This window comes from Sceloporus occidentalis, unplaced genomic scaffold (assembly GCF_023333645.1).
Source record: "Sceloporus occidentalis isolate IW3139 unplaced genomic scaffold, rSceOcc1.0.p SCAF_1, whole genome shotgun sequence".
Classification (NCBI taxonomy): Eukaryota; Metazoa; Chordata; class Lepidosauria; order Squamata; family Phrynosomatidae; genus Sceloporus; species Sceloporus occidentalis.
Genome location: NW_028316981.1, coordinates 224640344 through 224664510, shown reverse-complemented (window position 1 = coordinate 224664510; position 24167 = coordinate 224640344). Strand labels below are relative to the sequence as shown.

General features: G+C 43.1%; 1 protein-coding gene across 1 annotated transcript in view; it reads right to left on the bottom strand.

Moving 5' to 3' along the window:
- LOC149323558 (sodium/potassium-transporting ATPase subunit alpha-1) overlaps positions 1-17808 on the bottom strand; it is a 33557-nt gene extending 15749 nt beyond the window's left edge. Inside the window, exon 1 of the mRNA XM_089489258.1 lies at positions 17608-17808. Coding sequence (XP_089345384.1) covers positions 17608-17619 — 12 coding nt within the window. The 5' untranslated portion in view covers positions 17620-17808. The remainder of the gene's footprint in view (positions 1-17607) is intronic.
- Between the last annotated feature and the right edge of the window lie 6359 nt (positions 17809-24167).

Genomic DNA, 24167 nt, shown 5'->3' with positions numbered 1-24167 from the left:
TCCCTATATCCCCTTCCCCATATACCATATAGAATGGTATGTAGCATCTAGGAAATTAACATCTAAACGCAAAGGATTATTGGTAGTTCCACCACCTCGTACAGCTCTATCTGTGAGCCTTTCTGAACCTGGTTCTGCATTTACAGAACAGTCTTCCTTTGCCCCTCTAGCTGGAGAAGGATCTGGATTGAAGCCCTTCCTCTCGGACTTGCCAGAGTTGCTGGGTGTGCATATGGTTGCTGAGATGAATAGTGACTGATAAGGAGTTTGTTTTTGTATATTAGCACATTATTTTAGTATATTATAGTCTTGTGTTTTATCATCTGTTTTTGATTATGTATGTTTGATGTTCTGCCCTTTGGTGGAAAGGGTGTTATAAATGTTGTTGTTATCCCCTCTTTCATACCCACAGTTGGGCAGCATTTCTAGGCAGCATCCCCTCTTTCACACCAACAGCATTTATTTTCAATAGCCTTTTCTCTCTGCTGCTGCTTGCAAGACCTCCAATTGGAACTCAATGTGGAAACTGTGGAAACAGCAGCTAAAAGATACACAAAACTCAGGATGGCCAGATGTCATACCGTAAAGGAGGACAAGACATTACAAAATGTATGACATTCAAGCAAAATGGAGGACATAACCAAATGAAAGCTAAAAACACTCATAGAAATTTGGGCCCAGGACAGACCGCCCAAAAAGGGCGACCTGCTGGGCGGCCTATTTCCCTCTGGAGGGACAGCATACGGTTTGGTGGCTGCAGTGTCCCTTGGGAGTAAAAAGAACCCAGAAAACCCGGGGGGGGGGGGTTTTAGCCGCTGGACGGATGTCACAAGTGCACCAATGGCGCACTTGTGACATAAGCGACGAGCAGCTACGTGTATATGTTGTGCATTGCTTACATCAAAATGGTGGTGCCCGTGTACACGGGACACCGCCATTAGTCCACTGTAACTCCATGCTAGGGTTAGGGTCCGTGCAGTTGGTGCACAGTTCCTAATGCTAGAACTGGTGGTGACATGGCACTTTGTGACCACCTGTCCCGCATCATAAATTTGTGCTTCTTAGTCATGCATAAAATGGAGGAAATTTTGAAATTCTTGTTGGACAGGAGCCTGACATGTAGTAGCAATTCACCAAAGCATCCGAACTACAAATCTAGAAACTATGGTCTGATGTTCCCAATCAGGAGGAAGCAGACTTCTAAAGAGATCTGAGCACAGTAATGTCTGAGTCTGCCACAGTTTGATGGAAGGCTTAAATTTAGAGTACATGAATCATGGTAATCTTCAGGGACTATACACATGCATTGTGAAAACACACCAAGTCGCTTCCTGCATCTGTCTTGCCTCTCCCTTCTTGAATTTGCTAATAACCCAACTTGTACACAAGTTACTTACTATAGGTTCTGATAAAGATGCAGAATTTGTTTTGTAAAGGAGATGTTAAGGGAAAGCTAGGACATCTGGAGAGACATAACGAATTGGGCCAGGAAAACAACACAAAAACTTTTCACACAAACACACACACACACCATCTTCACAAAAATCAAGGTGGAAGGGAGAACCAGGCTCAGAGAGACAACCTCTCCTTACCTCTCATGCAGATGTAGAAAATTATGCCACCTAACTGGAAAGCCAACTCAGTTCCCCAGCAACAAAAGCAGTATTCCTCAGCAAATAAAATAAAATAAAAATGCACATAGAATCCTTGAAACTCATTGATATTTGCAAACGAGATGGATGTGGAGAGTCATTCCAATAATTTGGCATCTCAGCCAACAGCAGAGATTCTCTTCTCTTCTCCAACCTTGAAAGTAGATGGTTCCTGGATGTCCAAACATCCTCTTTCACCAAGGTATGGGGTGATTCAAGAAGGGTTGTGAGACTGGATCTGGGACAGGGTCCCTGTAACTTTAAACCTTAATAGGTAATGGAGCAGGACGACGTACTGTAAAGCTCTATTAAGTGGGACAAAGATACCTGTCCTCCCTCACTGTTCAAATCCTAACCTTCAGCCAAAGTTGGGTATCCCAACTTGGCCACTGCACACTGGTAAGGCGGTGGGAGGACAACACTGGTCTGTTTTTGTAGCTACCCTCTGTGCCCCTGCCACCACTCACCACTGGTGGAGAGGGGAGTCCCATCCCAGATTTTACCTGCTCTGCATCTACACTGCAGAAATAATCCAGTTCGACACCACTTTAACTGCCATAGCTCAATGCTATGAAATTCTGGGAATGGACATTTGTTGTGGCACCAGAACAAACTTCCATTCCCAGAATTCAGTAGCATGGAGCCGTGGCTGTTAGAGTCGAGTCAAAATGGATTATTTTGCAATGTGGATGCAGTCCTTGCAACCCCAGGGAAGGTTCCAATATTGAATTCTTAAACACGGACCTTTAAAGGGAATCCTGATGAGCTGGAGCACTCTAGATGTAACAGAGACATAGGATCTACGTTATATTTAGCAGCTTGATTGCTTAAAATTAGTACAGTTTTTCTTAAGCCAAGCCATGCTCAGTTGAGCATATCTTGTCATCACATTTACTTAAAAGTTTTGGATGTTGTTGTTGTACCTTCAACTAATTTCTGACATATGGCAGACCCAAGGCAAACCTATCATGGGAGTTTTCTTGTTCTGAGACTGCCTTCCCCTGAAGCTAAGAGTGTTTGATTTATGCAAGGTCACCCAGTGGGTTTCTAAAGCCAAGCAGGGATTTGAACCATGACAGCCAACATGGTGTAATGGTTTGAGTGTTGGACTATGACTCTGGAGACTAGGGTTCGATTCCCAGCTTGGCCATGAAATCCACTGGGTAACCCTGGGCAAATCACATGCTCTCAGCCTCAGAAGAAGGCAATGGCAAACCTCCTCTAAACAAATCTTACTAAGAAAAGCCTCAGGGCTGGCCATAAATTGGAAACAGCTTGAAGGCACACAACAACAACAACAACAACAACAACAACTCCAGTGCTGTAGTCCAATGCTCAACAACTGGTAGAACATTATTAGAGGCAAAGAGAGGCAAGCTGATTGCCAGCGGAATGAGCAATGTTCCATTTCAGAGGTGCTTTTTTATTTCTGACATAGCATCTAAAATCCAATGTAATTGCAGAACTGAAGACCAATATTTATTTTCCTCATACTTTCTGCAGTGTGCCCAGAGCTGTACTCCGTAAGGAAGAACACCACAGGCTGTTTTCAATAAATGGAAGGGAGCTTTTGTTCTCTGCCTGTTATCTGTGCAGAAGGTGAAGCCAAGCTGAAAATGTTCCACATTCTTGACGTTTTCTCTCCACTGCAACGTTTCACCTCCCCCTTTTCAGGAAAGAGAAGTCATGTGAAGGGAGGGGAATAAAAATGTACGACAACCTTTAAATAAGCCCCACTTCAACCGTCACAACCTCTTCCTTTAAATACAACTGAGCTGCAAAAACTCTCCAGGATCATGTCAGACAGAGGCACCAAGAACAGACCGCTTGGCACAGTGTGGTTTACTTTGTCCCTTCTTTTTATAGTCAAAGAAAGTGCAACTTATGAATCATACGGGGCACAAACCTTGCTTTGTTTTTTGTCACCTCTCACAGCTCGGACCTCTTCACATACGACATTTCTAAAACGGTTTGGTTTGCCCATTTCCGTGTTCCTCCCTCCCTGAACATGAGTCATGTGCCTGGGAAATTCTGGAGTTCCCCCACCCCAACTTCTTTGTATACTACCAAAGTACATTTCAGTGTTCTGCTTAAATATTACAGTTGGCCAATTCATTCTGCCAGCCTCCACTCCCAAAGGACCCCAGAGATCATAATTATACAGTTCTCCATATCCACAGATTGTTTATCCAGGGATTCAAGCATCTTTGGCTTGAAAATATTTTTAAAATATATGAATTATAGGACACCATTTTTATTCTGTCACTGCATTTAATGGGACACAAGCATCCATGGATTCTGGTATTCATGGGTGTGTGTGTATTCTGGATCCAAACCCCAGCAGATACCAAGGACCCACTGTACATCCACAGCTTGAAAATACTTTTAAAATGTATAAATTCCAAAAAGCAAACCATAATTTTGCCACTTTATATAAGAGACACCATTTTATTATGGCACCATATTTAATATGACTTAAGCATCCTCAGAGTCTGGTATTCACAGGAGGGCCTGAAACCAAACTCCAGCAGATACCAAGGGCCCACTATATATCCACAGCCTGAAAATATTTTTAAAATTGTAAATAAATTCCAAATAACAAACCTTGATTTTGCTGTTTTAAATAAGTGACACCATTTTATTATGCCACTACATTTAATAGGACTTGAGCATCCATAGAATCTCGTGCCCATGGGGGGTCTTGGAAGCCAAACCCCAGTGGATACAAAGGACCCACTGTACAATTGGACCATTGTATCCACAGATTCAAGCATCCAAGGCTTGAAAATATTTTAAAATACATAAATTTCCAAAAGCAAACTATTATTTTGCCACTTTATATAAGGGACACCATTATATTGTGCGATAGTATGTAATGGGACTTGAGCATCTGCGGATTTTGCTATCCTGTGGAACCAAACTCCAGCGGATACCAAGGGCTCACTGCACATCCTATTTTTAGTATAAATATTTGAAGGGATGTCATATTGAGGAAGCAGCAAGCTTGTTTTCTGCTGCTCCAGAGAACAGGACCAGGAACAATGGATGTAAGCTCCAGGAAAAGAGATTCCACTTCCTGACAGTAAGGGCTGTTTGACAGTGGAACACACTCCCTCGGAGTGTAGTGGAGTCTCCTTTCCTGGAGGTCTTTAAACAGAGGCTGGATGACCATCTATTGGGGATGCTTTGACTGAGATTTCCTGCATGGCAGGAGGTTGGACTGGATGGCCCTTGTGGTCTCTTCCAACTCTACGATTCTATATTTTCATGGATGTTTGGTTTAGATGTACCATGGCAAATGTCATAATTTAGGCAATGCCAATTTATTTCCTCACCGCTGACTCCAATCAGTAAACAGGTCGGAGCAGTTGGCATAATGTAATAATCATAAGAGAAAGGCTTCAAAATCCTTGCTCTGTGCCTCAAATCACTACACCATGTTGGCTCCCTCTTAAATCCTGATTCTAATATTCAAGAAATTCCAATTAAGTGCAAGTATGAGCAAAAAATAGAGCTCTGTAGACCACAACAGATGGGCTGCACATTCCCATGAGTCCTAGTTTGCTGTGGCTTCTGTTCTTTCTTGAAAACTGTGTGTGAGGGTGTTGAGCCAACATTATAAACCAACAAATGTCCATTGATATAATTCAGTTGCCTCATCTTGTGGAAACAGTCCTATAAAAAGCTTTGATATTTTTAAATTTATGATGACATCCATTTGTAATTTAACCAATGAACAGCTTTTTTTTTAAATACTAGTGTGACCAAGTAGGTGAGCAAAGTGTTGAATTCCTAGTCCAGAAACACAACAGTTAATTCTATCGTCGTCGTCGTCGTCATCATCATCATCATCATCATCAATCCTGTCTTTCTCCCAGTATAGGGACTTAACATATATACTTCAAGCCTGCATATATTAAATGTTGATTTATGAAGCACAAAAGTAAGTGCTGCTATAAACACATACAGTACAACCTCAAATAACTCATACAATCTGGACATATGTCCAGATACAGTAAAAGCACTTATTTCTGCAAAAAAGGTTATTCTAATAACACAAACAGTGCAAAGAAATTATACCCTTTTGCAATTTTAATTAAAAGACATGGGCTAGAGCCAACATTCAAAAGAATGCTAAGGCTGCAATCCTACACGCATTTGCTTGTTTCAAATCCTAGTGAGATTGCTTAGAAAAGACATGCCTGGATTGTACTGAAAGTCATGCGGTCATGACCAGATAAAACAGGAGGTGAAGGGTATGATAAAGAGCATTGGTTTGAGATATGATATGAAGAACAACGGAATGAAGGTTACAGGCCTCAAGCCAAGGTATCTCAAGCTCAATGGCTTAATTTGCAATTTATAGAGTTGGTGCAAATATTTAGAAAATTTGTTGAATGTGTATATATCTAATGTCTTGCAGCAGTTTTTTGGCAATTTACAAGAAATAAAAAGCTTATTTTAACTACAAAACAGAGCATTTTAAAAAGTCAACCTCAGAATGAGATGCTGGTTTCAGAATGCAATGCCACAAACACATGCACTGTCTACGCCCTGTAAAAAAAATCTAGAACTCCCCCATAGTTTGAGACCTTGCACCACTGGACCTCCTCCTACCATGCTCCCAGAGCATGAGAAAGCAGAATATTAAATAAGTAGGAGGGCTGCCCTTTCAATCTGGAGTAGATAAAAAAGCCAGAGTACATAAAACAAAGTCCCTGGGAATCTGCTTTGCTATTGTAGTGACATCATTAAAACAGCATCCCAAAGAGCTGAAGCAGCTACTGTTCTGTGCCTCAGCAACAGATGAACGACTGTTATCTTCTGAAGGCAAGTCACAGGCAGTGACCTCTTCTTCCCCCCCACACCATGGCTGGGGAAGAAAGAGAAAAGGCCAAAGCCATTTTACCACCTGGATGAATCAGGGCAACCTGCAAGGCAAGAAAGGATGCTGTTTGTTGTAGAAGCCAGAGCTGAATATCTAATTCCTGGCAAGCTGCCACCTCAGAGTCTAAATTCAGTGGTTCCCAAACGTTGGTTCCCTAGATTTTTGGGGATTCAACTCTCAGAAACCCCAGCCAGTTTAATCAACAGTCAGGAATTCTGGAAGCAGAAGTCCATAACATCTGGAGAACCAGAGTTTGGGAATCACTGGTCTAATCTATTATTTAAGAAAGGCTACTGAATTGGGGAGCGAGCCAGGGTGGCATTGTGATTTGAGTGTTGGGCTACAACTTTGGAGACCAGTGTATGATTCCATGCTCAGCTATGAAACCCACTGGGTGACCCTGGGCAGATTACACTCTTCCAACCTTAGGAGAAGGCAATGGCAAACCTCCTCTGAACAAATCTTGCCAAAAAGACCCCATAATAAGGTCGTCATAAGCCAGAAACAACTTGAATGCACACAACAACAACAACAACAACCTGACTGGGGGAGGGGTGAGAAAATAAGGATCCTTTGTTCAATTCAGTCCAACCACAAACCTTGGACTAATCTTGGATGCCAAGATTAAGCATGCTCACGTTACTCATTTAAGCAGTTTTAGATTCTACACTCTGGCAAAAATTGGCCAGAGTTAGATAGAAAGCAAGCCATTTTGCACCCATACTGCAGAAACAATCCAGTCTGACACCACTTCAACTGCCATGGCTCCATGTTGTGGAACTCTGGGAACAATGGTTTGTTCTGGTACCAAGCTCTGTAACAGAGAAAGCTAAATATCTCACAGAATTACAAAACCCAAAATTTCATAGCACTGAGCCAAGACAGTTAAAGTGGTGTCAATTATTTCTGCAGTGAGGACGCAGCCCTACTCTCATGAGTTCCATGGATACCACTCTGGAAAGCAGTGGTTGTCCCATTTCTTTAATGCACCTGCCCTCCAACATTTGTACTAGCTCCCTTGGGTTTTCTGTTTTAACCTCAAGCACAACTGACGACAGTTGCAAGACCCCTAGCAGTGTGAAGAAGCATCATGCCAAGTTGACAGTGCTCAGCCTGTGTGGAGGGAATGCCAATACACATAGTATTTTAATACCTGAGTTTTATACACGTCTGGATCTGGATAGGGATTGGGATCAAAACCATAGAAGCAAGCCAACAGGTACATTCTAGGCCAGAGATTCCCAAAGTTTGGTCCTCCAGGTATTTGGGACTTCAGCTCCCAGAAGCCCCAGCCAGTTTGGCCAACAGCGAGGAATTCTTGGAGCTGAAGTCCAAAGCATCTGGAGGAACAAAGTTTGGGAACCATTGTTCTAGGCCAACGACCCGTGTATGAACACACAGTAATTCTGCTCCCCCCTACTTATTTCAGAGAAAGAAACTGGCAAAATCACCTCTGAGTATTCCTTGCCTAAGAAACCCTATGAAATTCATGAGGATGAGAGCCAGCATGGCATAGTGGTTTGAGTGTTGGACTATGACTCTAGAGACCAAGATTTGATTCCTGGCTCAGCCATGAAACCCACTGAGTGACCTTGGTCAAATCACACTTTCTCAGCCTCAAAAGGAAGGCAGTGGCAAACCTCCTCTGAACAAATCTTGCCAAGAAAATCCCATGATAGGTTTTCCTTATGGTCATCCTCTGCTGGAAACGACTTGAAGGCGCATAACAAGAAAACTATGAAATTCATGAGGTTGCCATAAAACAACAGGCAACTTGAAGGCACATCCACACACGCCACAATTGCATTGAGCCTTCTAAAAGGGGGGAAATGAAGATGACCCGGCATCTAGTGTGATTTTATCCAAACAGAAGTGTTTCAACATCATTTGTCCACCAGATGATATTCTAGACATATGTGAGTTCCTAACCTCCTTCTGATGTATGGCTTGCTGCAGGTCAGATGCATTTGTAATTGCAAGGGCATGACTCAATGAGAAAGGCCAAAAGTTTTAACCACTGTTCAAGACATCTCTCGCCCCCCCTGTGAGGTAATGGAAAAATTAACCCTCTTGACAGATGTGGGGTAGCATATTAATGCCAGAAAATGCCAATGGCAATGGAGCATGCAGAGTAAATTCAAAAGGTCTGTGTGTGAGAGTGCTAAAACTGGTGCTGGAAAGCAGCAATGCCTCTCTCACTTGACCATTTCAGGGAAAAACAGGCTCCTTCAACTAGCTTATCTCTCCTCGAGTTTCACTCCTTTTATGGGCCACAGAATCCCTTCTCATGAAGGGGCCTTATTGCTGATACAATCCAAGTGAACGCACTATCTCTCTGAGGCAAGGTTGGTCTGCCCATAGACGAGACAGGCAATACCAAGGGAAGCACCCTTTGTAGCGAAGATGCTTTCATTTGCAAGAACAGAGCACTAGGTCACAACACTCCTGTCTCTGGCTAACAATGGCAGTGTTGCCAACCACCCCATTGTACTTTATCCCCCTTGCCCCTAAAAAATGTCATTGGTACAGTTACTCTCCTATTCCTAGAACCTGCAATCCCAAATCCAGGGGAACTCAAAAGCAAGGAAGTAGAGAACCTGCCATCAGCTAGGAAGCCCATTGGTATTTAATCCCAGGCCAGAAAATACAGGCAGAGCACCACAATCTTCCCCTTGAAGGCTGTGTGCGCAGCGTACACATTTTTCTGTGTTACAGCTGTGCTGCACACTCCCACAAGAAGTCTTCCCAACAAATCCACTTACTAGGTTTCCAGGGGATGATGCCTCTGAGGAGGGATCCTCTCAGGAGCCCAACTTAAGAAATACCTTTCTTCTTCCCAGTGCTCTGTCTGTCAGAGGATACAAAATTCATCCTGAACAGAGATTGCACTGAACACTCCAAATTGTTGTTGCCATGTCCATTCAAGTCATTACTAACTTATGGCGACCCAAAGGTGACCCTATCACTTTTTTTTTATACATACTTCTGCAGAAGATGTTTGCCATTGCCATCTTGAGGCTGAGAGTATGAGACTTGCCAAGATTACCTAGTGGGTTTCACAGCTGAGCTAGCATTTGAACCCTGGTCTCCAGAGTTGTATTTCAATGCTCAAACCACATCCCCACACTGACAAAAAATTACAGTAGGATTAAAGATACGCTTTCCTGTTCCTTGCAGATACAGTACCACAGGAGTCAGCGGTGCCCAAATTACAGATTGACAATAGGCAAAGTCAAAATTTACAGATCCCAAGTAAGTCACAGTTAGTTAATAGATCAAAGCTATGGAAATTCACTTCCACTGACCAAAAAGCAAACAAATAAACCCAACCTCTCAGGTACAGCTACCTTACTGAGATCTAATGTGGAGGAAATTTAGATTGGAACCATCACCAGAAACACTTTGACTACAACTTTTATTATTTCAAATAAAGGCAACAAAACATCAATGAAATCTAAACTCACTAGCAACAAGCATTTTCCTTTTATTTGCAGCAAAATGCAGAGACCTTGAATGCTTGTTGAGACAGGTAACCCAACCCAACAATTTACAGTACAGTTGGCCCTCCACATTCACTGGGGTTAGGGGCACAGGACCCCTATGAAAGCGGGGGGGGGGGGATTAAAAAAACACAATTCTTTTTGTCTAAGAGAACACCTTTCTAGGAATCTTTAGGTCCTCCAGAGCAATTCAATGGTCAACATCTGCCAGAAGTTGACCACAGAATCACCATGGAGGACCTACAAATGCCTAGAGAAGTGTTTTCTCTAGTAATCTCTAGATCCTCCAGCACAACTCAATGGTAAATTTCCAGCCGAATTTCTCTGGAAGACCTACAGATTCCTAGAGATAACATATTAATCAAATTCACAAATAATCAAAACTGCAAAAGTCAAAGCTGCAAATGTGGAGGGTAATTCCAAAATTAATCAGGCTCAGAATCCAAAATTATCCATGGTCATTTCTGACATTTTGCTGTATGTGGGAGTAACCCTGAAACTAGGTTGCAAGTGCAACCCCAGCCAATAGACTATGGATCCACACAATTTTCTCAGGTTAAGTGTTACAGAGTGAAAATCACAATTTTGTGAGTTCCATCAAAGCAAGGAAGCAGATTGGTAAATGAAGGGCTGTATGCACACTTACTGATAGGTATGTATTTCCTGATTTCAATTAGTGTGCAATGTACAAATTCCTTTCCTTTGTAAGAATGGCACTCTAATGGCATTCCAGAGAAGACTGGGAACCCGGCATTTTCAGGTGCAGGCAGCGTTCTCATGCTCATTGCCCAACTGCTCTTCCTGATCCACCAGCGTGAAACAACACACTACACATTCAATAAGCCAGGGAACTTATCATTTTGTCCAAAAGTGATATCTGTGCAGCAGAAATTCTACAAGAGCTCTTATGCAACCACTACAATGATAAGGGCACGATTGCTACCACGCCTTACATACAAAGGGTGGGGAAAGTGCAATCTTTAGACCACTGGGCTCCAATTTGGGGCCTCAGACCCCCTCAATTTAGAAAAAGACACTGAATATATTTTCCCCATGCCCCCATAGGTTAAAGCCTCTGCAAAATGTAGGACCTTGGCCCTCACACACACACCTCAAACCAATGAAAAGCAAAACTAAAAGTGATGTGATATCGCTTCTCTTTGTGCTGGGCATACCACGAAGAGCTGTGGCAATATAAAATGTCCTCCTTCTCCTCTGTAGCTGCTTACTCCATCCTCTCCTCTGACTCAGTGATTTGGTCTCCCATGTGTTTAGGACCTCAAGATCCAGAAGCCCCAGTCAGCTTGGTAGTCAGGAACTCTGGAAGCTGAAGTCCAAAACACCAGGATGACCTGAATTTGGGAACCACTGCTTGCATTTTCCTTGTTCTGGGACATTCAAATGATGAACAATACAGTTTAAAAATCTCTAGTAAGGATAACTAAACTGCAGTTGGCCCTCCACATTTGCGGCTTTGACTTTTGTGGATTTGCGGATTTTGCAGACCCCTGGTCAGAGTCTCAATCTAGCACTCAAATCACACCGGCTATGTATTGATCATATTTTCATTTTGCCTTTCCGCTCAGGATCCTACAGGGTTTTACAGCTGACCCTCCACATTTGCAGCTTTGACTTTTGCGGATTTGATTATTTTCAGTTTTGGTTAATATGTTCTCTAAGGATCTCTAGCTCCTCCAGCGTCACTCTGCCAGATGTTGACCACGGAGTTGTGCTGGAGAACCTAGAAGTTCTTATAGAAAACACTTCTCTAGACATTTATAGGTCCTCACACTTGATTCAATGATCAACTGCTGGCAAATGTTGACCACAGAGTTGTACTGGAGGACCTGGAGATTCCTAGAGAGGTATTCTTTCAAACAAAAACAATAGTGTTTTTTTAATTTGTGGTGTTTTCACATTCACAGGGGTCCTTTACCCCTAACCGCAGTGTGGAGGGACCACTATACTAGAGTACACATATGCACAGAGAAAGTGATGTCAAAAGCTCTGCTAGCAAAGTATGCACATGAGATCACATTAATTTCTTAGATGGAAATCCACATCCCCTGTGACATAATGGAAAAATCAACCCCCCCGACTGAATCCATCATGTTGTTCAGCACTTTTGTACTTGTGTTGTTGTTGTTTAAAAAAATAACACATTAGGTATTGGCTATATTGTTTTATCACTATATTTTCTTGCTATGCAATCATAAAGTTGACTCTGGAGAACCGGGTTCAGTTCCCTGCTCAGCCATGAAACTCACTGGGAAAGTCATACTCTCTCAGCCTCAGAGGAAGGCAATGGCAAACTTCCTCTAAACAAATTCTGCCAAAAACCCCCATTATTGGCCCACTTGAGGGTCGCCATAAATCAGAAACAACTTGAAGGCACACTACAACAACAAAACAGCAATGAAAGGTTAAAATATGGCTGCTATCAGAAACTTTTAACAAAAGATTACATGCCTACATAGATTACTATCTTGTTTCCTGAATAGTGCCTCAAACACCTTAGTACAAAGAGATTTTTAGTTCCACTACTATATCGTCCAGATATACGTGCAACAAGCAATGGAGGTGGAACAGCTATGCTGGGAAAAAGCCCCCCCACACACACACACACACATAATTTGATTAGAGTCCTTAAAACTGAAAAGGGCATGCAGAAGGTTAAAAGTCACTTGCAGGCCAATATCCAAAAACCTGGTTGTAACGGAGGGGCCCTACTGGCATTCATAGTAATAATCTGGTGCAAACAGGTTTATGTCTTGAGGCTATACTTAAATCTTTGGTTACGTAAGCACCAAATCCAAGAGTTAGCTGCAAAACAGGTTCAAGTAATTTTCCATTTTTTCTCATGGTGAAATATGTTCATCCTTTGAGTACTCCGTGTGGCGTGGAGGTTGTTTTTTTTTACTTGAAACTCAAACTGACTCCTCTGAATCTGAGATCCCTTTGGGGTTTGCTTAACGAAGCCAGTGCTAACAAGGAGAATTCCCAGACTGCAGAACTTCAGCTTTGTTTGTTTAAACCCAGCCAAGGCACTAACAGCCCATGTTCAATGGAAGCTCTTATGTTTTGTTGCAATTAAGGTTCCAGTTCCACAAATGCAAACAGTGACGGACTAAACAACAAAAAAGAATTTTTAACCGGTAAAGACCAGTCTAAACTGTTACTTACCACCAAAACCTCGCCTGTAACATTTCTCTAGGGAAACTAGAAGGTGCATCCAGAACTGTAAAGCTTGCTATTGCTACGTTAAGGATTTTGCTGGCAACCGTCTGTCTATATCAGTGATGTCCAGAGAAGTGTTTTATCTAGCAAGTTCTAGGTTCTCCAGCACAACTCTATGGTCAACTTCTGGCAGAGTTGTGCTGGAGGAGCTAGAGATTCCTAGAGAGAACATGTTAATCAAATCCGCAAATAATCAAAGCCGCAAATTAAAACCCTGTACAATCCTGAGTGGAAAAGCAAAATGAAAATATGATTGATACGTAGCCAGTGTGGTTTGAGTGCTGGATTGAGACTCTGGAGACCAGGATTGAAATCCCACTTGGCCATGAAAACCACTGTGTGACCTTGGGCAAGTCCTGGTGCACAAACTACGGATTGCTAGTCCCTGGCAAGTTTCCAGGAAAGAAACATTTGTAGTCAATGGGCAAAAAAATGATGCAAAAACCCAGCCGCCCATCTTCAGATAGCTGGAGGAACACAGCTCTGCTTTGTGATCTCTAGGCATTTAGAATCAGATAACTGGCTGTTGATATGTGCCTACAAGGAGTCTCCTACTTATGTCAAGCCTAAAGCCATATCATGGGGTTTTCTTGGCAAGATTTGTTCAGAGGATGGAGGGCTTGCCATTCCCACCCTGTGAGGATAAGACAGTGGAACTTGCCCAAGCTTTCCCAGTATGTTTCCGTGGCCGAGGTAGGATTCAAATCCTGGTCTCCAGAGTCCAGTGCTCAAACCACTGCACCACACTGGTTCTCACTGCAATTTTATAATTGCATAGACATATGATGACCCTTAGGGGATTTTCATGGCAAGTTTCATTCAGATGGGTTTGCAATTCCCGTCCTCTGAGGTTGAGAGAGTGGGACTTGCCCAAGGTTACCCAGTGACTTTCCTCAACTGAGCTGGGATCCGAACCCTGCTCTCCTGAGAGTCACAGTCCAACGCTCAAACCACGACACCCGGCTGGTTCTCTAGATAAGATAAGTAGCTACAAGAAGTTAAAAGGGGGCCCAAGCCGGATCTGTTTGCCTCCAATGCCATTCATCAAGAGAACTTGACTCCTGTGTGCCACTTACCACCCAGTGGAATAAAACTATTTTGTTTTCTAAAACTCTTGGAATCTCAGATTAAAGCTTTATATTTTCATTGTAACTGATTATCTGTTTTATTTTGTGTTTGGAGGTTTTTTTTGGGGGGGGCTTATAGTTTACTAGTGTTGGACACGGCAACCTTGTCAAAGGAGAAACCTTTACCCTTTTTTACTGCTGTATTTTACTTTTGCATTTTTAGTATTATATTTCAGTATTTTGTATTATTGATGTAATTCTAAATGTTTTATTCAGTTGTAAAGCATTATGTACATGGACGGCAGTATATAAATAAACTATAATAATAACAAATGTCCTAATAAGAGTTAGGAGGCAGTGAAACCCACTGAACTCCATATTTAAGACTGGATTCTAAGAGCTAAAGGCTGCTCTTTTGCTGAAGCACAAAGCCCAGGAACCATCTCTGGCTGCAAACAGCAACCATATGAAAAGCAATTAAAATGTCTCCCAAAGACCTGGATCAAGCAACTTTAATTCAAGACCGTTCTAACTGCTCTGGCTCAGTGCTAGGGAATTCTGGGAACTGTAGTTTATGAGACAGCCTTCTCTGTCAGACAGGTCTAGTGCCACAATAAACTACAATTCCCAGGTTACCCTAGTATTGAGCCAGGGCAGTTAAAGCAGTCTCAAACTGAATTATTTCTGCAGTGTGTTTTGGACCTTAGCTTCAAAGCTGTGATTATGCTCTGTACTTAACAAGAAAGAGGGAGAAAATCCAGAAAGGGGCCTACTTCCTATATAGTACTCTGTGGCTGACATCGGCACTGCAAAAATAAAGCAGTCTGACACCACTTTAACTGCCCTTGCTCATTGCTACAGAATTCTGGGAACTGTAGTTTTGTGAGACATTTAGCTTTGTCTCCCAGAGAGTGCTGGTGCTGCCACAAACTACAGTTCCTAGGGTTCCACAACATGCAGCCACAGCAGTCAAAGTGGTGTCAAACTGGATTAATTCTGCTGTGCAGATGCAGCCTATTATCTGGGAAAGATGTCTAGAATGCTGAAAGTACAGTCAAAAAGGGATCCAAATGATACTACGTCTTTGTGACAACGACATGACATACTATGGAACAACGCTCGATGGAACTGCAAGGTCTTGAAGATATGGAAGCTTCCTCAATTAAGCAATTGCTTCTGTCTCTACCTTCCCTGCAATTATATAAGCAATTATAATTCACAATCCTCATGCAAAACATGGTCCCTGAGGCAGAGGAGTCAAGTATTGCATTCAGATTTAGTGCTCACTTAATTTCCACATTAAGTGCAAGGAGGCTCCTCCACTCTTCTGGCAATTTCGAATGGTCAGGTGGATAGACCTGAGTTTAAATTAGGTGCAGTCCCTATTTCTCAACCCAAGCCTACCTTACAGGTTGCTGTGACAATGAAGTGCAGGTGACTATACAGTGTTCCCTCCACATTCCCTGGGGTTAGGGGGTGAAGGACCACTGTGAATGCAGAAAAGAAAAGGCAAATGAAAGAAACATGGTTCTTTTTACCAAAGAGAACCTCTCTCTAGCAATCTCCAGGTCCTCCATTCAACTCTGTGGTCAACATGTGCCAAAGGTTTATCATAGAATCATGCTTGAGGACCTACAAATGCTTAGAGAAGTATTTTCTCTAGGAACTTCTAGATCCTCCAGTACAACTCTATGGTCAACTTCTGTCAGAATTGGGCTGGAGGAGGACTTAAGAGATTCCTAGAGAGAACAAGGAAAAGCAAAATAATCAATACATAGCCAGGACGGTTTGAGTGTTAGATTGAGAATCCGGAGACCAGGGTTCAAATCCCACTTGGCCATGAAATCCAATGGGCTGACCTTGGGCAGGCCACTCTCTCCCAGCCTCAGAGGATGGCAATGGCAACCCGCCTCTCAAGAAACCTGTGGTAGGATTGCTGTAAGTCAGAAATGATGTGAAGACTGACAACACACACATAAATGTTGGGGTGTTCAGGAGGAATACTAAGTCAGGGCCCCTCACTTTTCTTTGAAGCTCTCTTCCTCACATTCCTGGCTCTGGTTCGAGGCACAAAATCTCTAGAAGCCACTCCAGTTGCTGGAAGGTTCACTGTTTTTCTCCCATTGCCTGTAGCGCATAACGGACGAGAGGCTAAAAAACAGTGGCCTCGGACAGAGATGCAAACCTCTTGTACAGTCATGTATGACTAAGTCTCATGATCATGGTTTTAATTTAAAAAGAACCCTATCCAGCTGTGGTTTTCCACAATTGTGACATTCACCTTCCGTTTTTAGCCTCCAGCCTAACTTTAGACACCGCTATGCGCCAACAGCTCACTTTCCCTGAAAGAAACGCTTTGTGTTTGCGTCCTCACTGCAGAAATAATCCTGTTTGGCACCAGTTTAACTGCCGTTGGCGCTGCTCTGGTGCCACCGCAAACTACAATTCCCAGGCTTCCACAGCATGGGAGCCAATGGCGGTCTCTGGTGCCACCGCAAACTACAATTCCCAGGCTTCCACAGCATGGGAGCCAATGGCAGTCTCTGGTGCCACCGCAAACTACAATTCTCAATCCTCTTCCATAACACTGAACCATGGCAATTCAAGTGGTGCCACAAACTGCAGTTCCCAGGCTTCCAGAGCCAGTCTCTGGCCCTCCCCCACAAACTACAATTCCCAGGCTTCCACAGCATGGAGCCAATGGAAACCTGTGCCTTTTGACCCCACTTTTATCTCCCCCAGCTCAGCAGTGTTCCAAGTGCATCCTGGGAATGGTAGTTCTGCGAGTCCTTCTTTCAGCCTTCTGTATCAGAGGGGCTACAATGGCCAGGGTTCCACTGAGCATGGAGCCAAGGGCAGTTAAAGCGGAGGCACCCACAGACACAGGACAAGGGACTGGGGTGGGAGGCTATTCCCCCGGGTCACCTGCAGAGGGGCTTTCATGCTTTTGGTTGTTTTCTCTTTGAGGTTGAGAGAGTGTGACTGGACCCAAGGCACCCTCCTCCCTTCTCCCAGTGGCCTTCCAAGGCTGAGCTGGAACCCTAGTTAGTCATGCATCTGAGGAAGTAGGCTGAGATCTAGAAGAGCTCATGCTACCAGTTTCTTCCAGTGAGCCTCAAAGGTGCTACAAGAAGATCTCTCTACAGACTGATTTCAAGGACTAACAGGGCTATTATATCTTTGGGTTGAGCCTCCTCCGAGGCTGAGAGAGTGTGGCTCCTCCAAGGTCCACCTGGTGGGTTTCCATGGGGCTCCTTCCTTACCCCTTTCCCCATGGCGGAGGCGGTGGTGGCTCCCCTGCTGCTGCTGCTGCTCCTCTGGGTGCTCTTTGGGGCGAGTGCCACGTGTGAGGCTGCGGGGCGAGTAGGCCTTGCTTGGGTCGGGAGCGTGCGCTGGCTCTTCTGGCCCCTTCTTCCTCCCTGGCTCCCTTCCTCCGCCGACTGGCCGCCTGGCTGCCCTGAAAGCTTCCTAAAGGCGCCTCCGACCCAGAGCCTCGCCACGCCCCCAAGGCTAGGCCACGCCCCCCAAAACCACCACGACGACGTCGACGACGAGGCCTATGCTGCCTCTCTGTAGTCTGAGGCAACGCCTCAGTCTGCCTCAAACCCTAGAATCCCATAGTATCATGGCAGAAAAAGGGGCTGGAGGAGTGGATGGCCCTTGTGGGCTCTGCTGTGGCTGCCTCCACAGTAGAAAAATGAATGATCCAAGCTTGGCACCACTTTAACTTGTTGTTTGGCTCTTTGCTGTGGAATTCTGGGAGTTGGAGTTTGTTGTGGGGCACAACAAACTCCCAACTCCCAGAAGTCCACAGCAAAGAGCCAAACAAAGAGTTAAAGTAGTGTGTAAATTTACAGCGCTTTATAAATAAAGGTTAATAATAATAATAATAATAGTGCCAAACCTGATCATTTAACCAGTGTAGACGCAGCCAAAAAAAGAGTTGGAAGAGACCACAAGGGCCATCCACTCCAACCTCTTTTTCAGCCATGATACTATGGGATTCTGGGATTTGTAGTTTTACTGAGACATTCACATTCTTCTCTGTTGGTGCCACAGCGAACTACAGATCCCAGCGTCCCGTAGCCATTGAGCCATGGGAGTTTAAAGTGAAAGTCAAAACTGACAATGGCCAAGCCTGGGGAGTTGTAGTTTGTTGGCACCAGAAGTGGAGGTCTGAGAGGAAACACACACACACACACACACACACACACACACACACCTCCACAAGAGGAGACCAAAGTTCTGGTGCCACAACAAACTATAATTTCCAGGCTTCCATAGCAGTGAGGCAATGGCAGTTGAGATGACACAGCAAACTGCAATTCCCAGGTATTGGTAGCATTGAGCCAAAAGTAGTCTCTGGTGTCACTGCAAACTACAATTCCCAGGCTTCCATAGGATTGAGCCAAAGGCAGTCTCTGGTGTCTCTACAAACTACAATCCCCAGGCTTCCATAGGATTGAGCCAAAGGCAGTCTCTGGTGTCACGTTAAACTACAATTCTCAGGCTTCCATAGGATTGAGCCAAGGGCAGTCTCTGGTGTCACGTTAAACTACAATTCTCAGGCTTCCATAGGATTGAGCCAAAGACAGTCTCTGGTGTCACATTAAACTACAATTCTCAGGCTTCCATAGGATTGAGCCGAAGGCAGTCTCTGGTGTCTCTACAAACTACAATCCCCAGGCTTCCATAGGATTGAGCCAAAGGCAGTATCTGGTGTCACGTTAAACTACAATTCTCAGGCTTCCATAGGATTGAGCCAAGGGCAGTCTCTGGTGTCACGTTAAACTACAATTCTCAGGCTTCCATAGGATTGAGCCAAAGGCAGTCTCTGGTGTCACGTTAAACTACAATTCTCAGGCTTCCATAGGATTGAGCCAAGGTCAGTCTCTGGTGTCACGTTAAACTACAATTCTCAGGCTTCCATAGGATTGAGCCAAAGGCAATCTCTGGTGTCACGTTAAACTACAATTCTCAGGCTTCCATAGGATTGAGCCAAAGGCAGTCTCTGGTGTCTCTACAAACTACAATCCCCAGGCTTCAATAGGATTGAGCCAAAGGCAATCTCTGGTGTCACGTTAAACTACAATTCTCAGGCTTCCATAGGATTGAGCCAAAGGCAGTCTCTGGTGTCTCTACAAACTACAATCCCCAGGCTTCCATAGGATTGAGCCAAAGGCAGTCTCTGGTGTCTCTACAAACTACAATCCCCAGGCTTCCATAGGATTGAGCCAAAGGCAGTCTCTGGTGTCACGTTAAACTACAATTCTCAGGCTTCCATAGCACGAAGCCAATAGCAGTTTCCTCTCAACAGGAAAGACTGTATTGGCTGACATCCAGACTGCAGAAATAATCCAGTTTGAGACTGTTTCAACTCCATGCTTTGGAATCCTGGGGTTTGTTGTTTTTTTGTAGGGGCACCAGAGCTCTCTGACGCTGTTGTTATCATGTGCCTTCAAGTCGTTTCTGACTTATGGCGAAACTATACGTAATTGGGTTTTCTTGGCAAGTTTCTTCAGAGGGGGTTTAGTATGATCTCCCCCTAAGGCTGAGAGAGTGTGACTCATCCAAAGTGCATTTACATGGCTGAACCAGGATTCAAACGCTAGTCTCCAGAGGCCTAATCCTACACTCAGACAACTATGCCACACTGGCCTCTGAGCTCTCTGACAGAGAAGACTAAAATGTCTCACAAAACTACAAATCCCAGGATTCCCTAGGATTGAGCCAGAGCTGCTAAGGAATGCCCTTGAGTTCTTGTGGTATTTCCAGAATCCATATTGCAGAATCCATATTGCAGAAATAATCTGTGTTGATGCCACTTTAATGGCCATGGCTCAGTGCTATGGAATTCTGGGAGCTACAGTCCCCAGAATTCCATAGCACTGAGTCATGGCTGTTAAAGTAGTGTCAAACACTGGATTATTTCTGCAATATGGATTCAGCCTTAAGTCTCCACTTCTGCAGACTGAAGAAGTTCCAGGAGCATGATGAGAGCCGGGAGCCTCCTTAGAAGAGGGGGGGTCTGGTTGGGGGAGAGGGTGAAATTAATGGGTTGCCCAAGGAAAGGACTGAGAAAAGGGTTGATCTTTCACAAGATATAAGCATTTAACGTCTCAATTTGAAATCTAAATTTCAACAATCTGCCCTTTGCAAGGTTTATCTCAAGCTGGAGGCATGGCCTGAAAGCATACAGTGCCGCAATCTTGGTGGAGCTATGTGGGTCTACATCTGATTCTGTGGACCTCAAGGTCCATGATGGGGGACCAATTGTCAGGTTGTGAATGAAATAAAATAAGTAAAGGTTTGAGCCAAGTAAAACTGGCAAAGTTTTACTTGGATCAAGTATGATCAGACTCACTCTGCTTGTAAATTCTATAAATGTAATTAATGCAGAGGCAGTTGAGTTTAATTCATAACACCTTAACAATCATCTCTTGCATATTTCTATCTACATTGTTTTTAATCTGCTGTTTTTTACATTTTGTAAATCCAGTGGGGAGAGAGGCAGATTAGTAAATAAATAAACATTATCTGAAGAGCAATCATATGCATATTTACTCATATTTACTTGTAGTCTCTTCCAAGCTGTGGGACTTGCTTTCCTCCAATTTGTTTTGCTCAGGTGTGCTACATGCCCTGATACCCATCAGCCTTCATTTTTTATTCCCTTTTGTTTCTTTCATCTGTCAATTTTGGATCTCGCCTCCAATTTTCAATCCTCAGTTACCAAAGCATAACCATAGATCTTATGAACATCTAGGGGTAGCCTTGTTGGATCTTATATTTGGGGATATGGTTCATAATCTGCACCGGTGATGGAAGTTGGCAATGCAGTGACAAGTTAGTAATGACAACAACCCCACATTACTGAGACTGCAACCTCACTGCAGAAATAATCTGGTTTGACACCACTTTTAACTGCTATGGCTCTGTGCAATGGAATTCTTGGTGTCACAACAATACTCTGGTGCCACAACAAATTGCACTTCCCAGAATTCCCAGTTAAAGTGGTATCAAACATGATTATTTCTGCAGTGTGAATGCAGCCTTCATCAGACTGTCTGGCCTGTTCTGCCCCATCCACCTGCACTCCAGTGGCCCTTAAGGTGAAGGAAAGTGTGGTTCATTTACCTGCTCTTTGCTATATCTGAGTCTACCCATCGTGAAATTTGAATGGGAGGTAAAACATTTCCCTGTGCTTGTTGAAAAACCTTTGGAAAGCATAATACGAACTAAGGAGATATGTTAGCTATACACATACATGCTTGCCTCAGGGGAGAGGAGAACACCTTGAACTGGAAGTTTCCATTTAATTTGGAATCAGACTCAGGATCTGCAGGAAAGCTACTAGTCTGAAATGCACTCCAGAAATGTTTTTGCCTGGCATTGGTTCTATCCAGATTTTTTAAAGGACAGAATTCTGCTCCTTTTGTAATAGCAGAGCGAAAACACTCTTCTTATTCATTGTATATGCACTTTGTTGTTGTGTGACTTCAACTTGTTTCCAATTTATGGTGACCCTAAGGCATTCTTGGTAAGTGTTTTCAGAGGGGATTTGCCATCACCATCCTCAGAGGATTTCATGGCTCAGTGGGGATTCAAAAAGCCATAGTCCAACACTAAAACCACGATGCCACACTGCTACAATTGACCCTTCGTATCCACAGATATTTTTTTTATTCACAGATTCAAGCATCCACGGCTTGAAAATATTTTTAAAATATATGCGGTACATTCTCAAAAGCAAACCTTGATTTTGCTATTTTATGTAAGAAAAACCATTTTACTATCCCATTGTAATATTTTCAGATTGTGGATGGTTGAATCTGTGGATAAGGAATCCAAGGATATGGAGAACTGACTGTAATTGTTTTGAGTTGCTCTGCATTTCTTTATTCACGTGAAATATTCATTTTAAAAAAAATATAAACCTGTTTCGATAGCATCCTATTAATATAAATCGGCAACTGCTCCCAGATTATGGAATGGTCTGCCAGATGAGATCCACCACATTACCACCTTAAATAGCTTTAAAAATGCTGTTAAGACGGATCTCATCCGGCAGGCCTTTCCTGAATAGATTCCCAGTCACCAAAAAGACCTAACCTGCTATACCCTGACTTCTGCTGCAATTATTGTTTGTTTTTTGTCTATTATTTTATGCTATGTTTTAAACTGTAATTTGTTTAATTGTATTTGAGGGGTGGGTGGGATCTTGGGATATGGGAATGTATGTTTTAATGTTGTAAGCAGCCCCGGTTGTATTACACAGAGGATATTCGTATCCATGGTGGGTTCTGGAACCAAACCCCAGCTGATACCAAGGGCCACTGTATAGGTGCTATTCCAGATTGTATGTTTCTCATATAATCAACATGTATATAAGAACTTCTACAATAAAATCTCCCTTCAGTCCATATATCCACACAACTGCATCTATTGTTTCATTATTACATTGGCTGCCGCAGTGTGAAACTCCTCAACTCATACCTCATTCCCTCTCAAACAAAACAGCTGATATCTGGAAAGAAAAATACTGGCCAACTTGGGAGTGCAGTTCTCTGCCATCTTGAATCATGGTTTCATTTGCAAGTATGCAAATTACAGGATGAATTACTATAGTAGTCCAAATGAATGTCAACTGTTGGCATAAGCAAAGGAAAGATTTTATTCTAAATATGAAAACATCAAGCAAAAGTGGGAGGAAAGAGTTGGGTTTGTTTTTGGTGCTACACATTCTGGATTTATGAAATACGAGGTAATAAAGCCTGGCTTTTGTTGAGCAATAAATGGGTTTCTGAAAGACTGATGAGTATGTATTTGTTTTGTTTTTAAATAATGATTATAATTTCCTTAGCTTTCCATTGCCATACAAACAGTGGAGTTTTCCAGCTTAATGAGAAGGGGAGGAGATGTTCTCAAACAATTACAAGTATAAGCCTCATCATTTTGTTCTCCAAGCCAGATACTAAACTTGGTAAAACCTTCATTCATCAGCCTTTTGTTATATGTATTAGTGGCAGAGCCATGAGTATTGCTGGAACAGTATCGGACAGTTTCCTTAACAATTCTGTAGCAAAGACTGCTTTGAGAAAGACTAATCTGTACCTTGATATAACATTTCACTGATTTATTTCTGATAAGAAATTTCCATGAAAAGCAACTAAGAAATTCAAAGGAAAGAGAGGCCTGCTTTGCTTCTGGGGTCTGGAAGAATTACGGTAGTATTTGATCCCTGCAGATCATAGGTGTACAACCATCTTTGCCTACTTTGTAAGCAAGCTGAGAGAGAGCCAGAAATACTTCTCTATTGGCCTTCTTAGAACTTCAGCAAGGCAAACCCTGTTTTGTCTGTTGCAGTGGTGGTGAAGAAGAGAATTAATAACTTGCAACATCTTAAAATTCATGTTTCTATTAATTCAAAGACACAGGAGATTATCACACGGGGAAAATCGGGGAATAAAAAGGCATGTACCCGGCAAAGTCGCGCATTCGCGCCGAAGATTTTCAGATGATGTCATGCTTATCCAGGACTTAACCCATGAAGATCCAGGAATGTTCCAGCAACAAACCATTCCCTAGACTTCCCTGTGAACTGTTTGTTGCTGGAGCATTCCTGGATCTTTGTGTGTTAAGTCCTGGATAAGTGCAATGTGTCTGAAAATTTTCAGTGTGAGCACACAACTTTGCCAAAATTATACCTTTTACTCCCAACTCCCCCCTCCCATCTGATAATCTCCATAGCTGTGTTAGTGTGGAAAATCAATATGCAAAGGGACCTTTGAGACTAACTGAAAGAAAGAAGTTGGCAGCATAA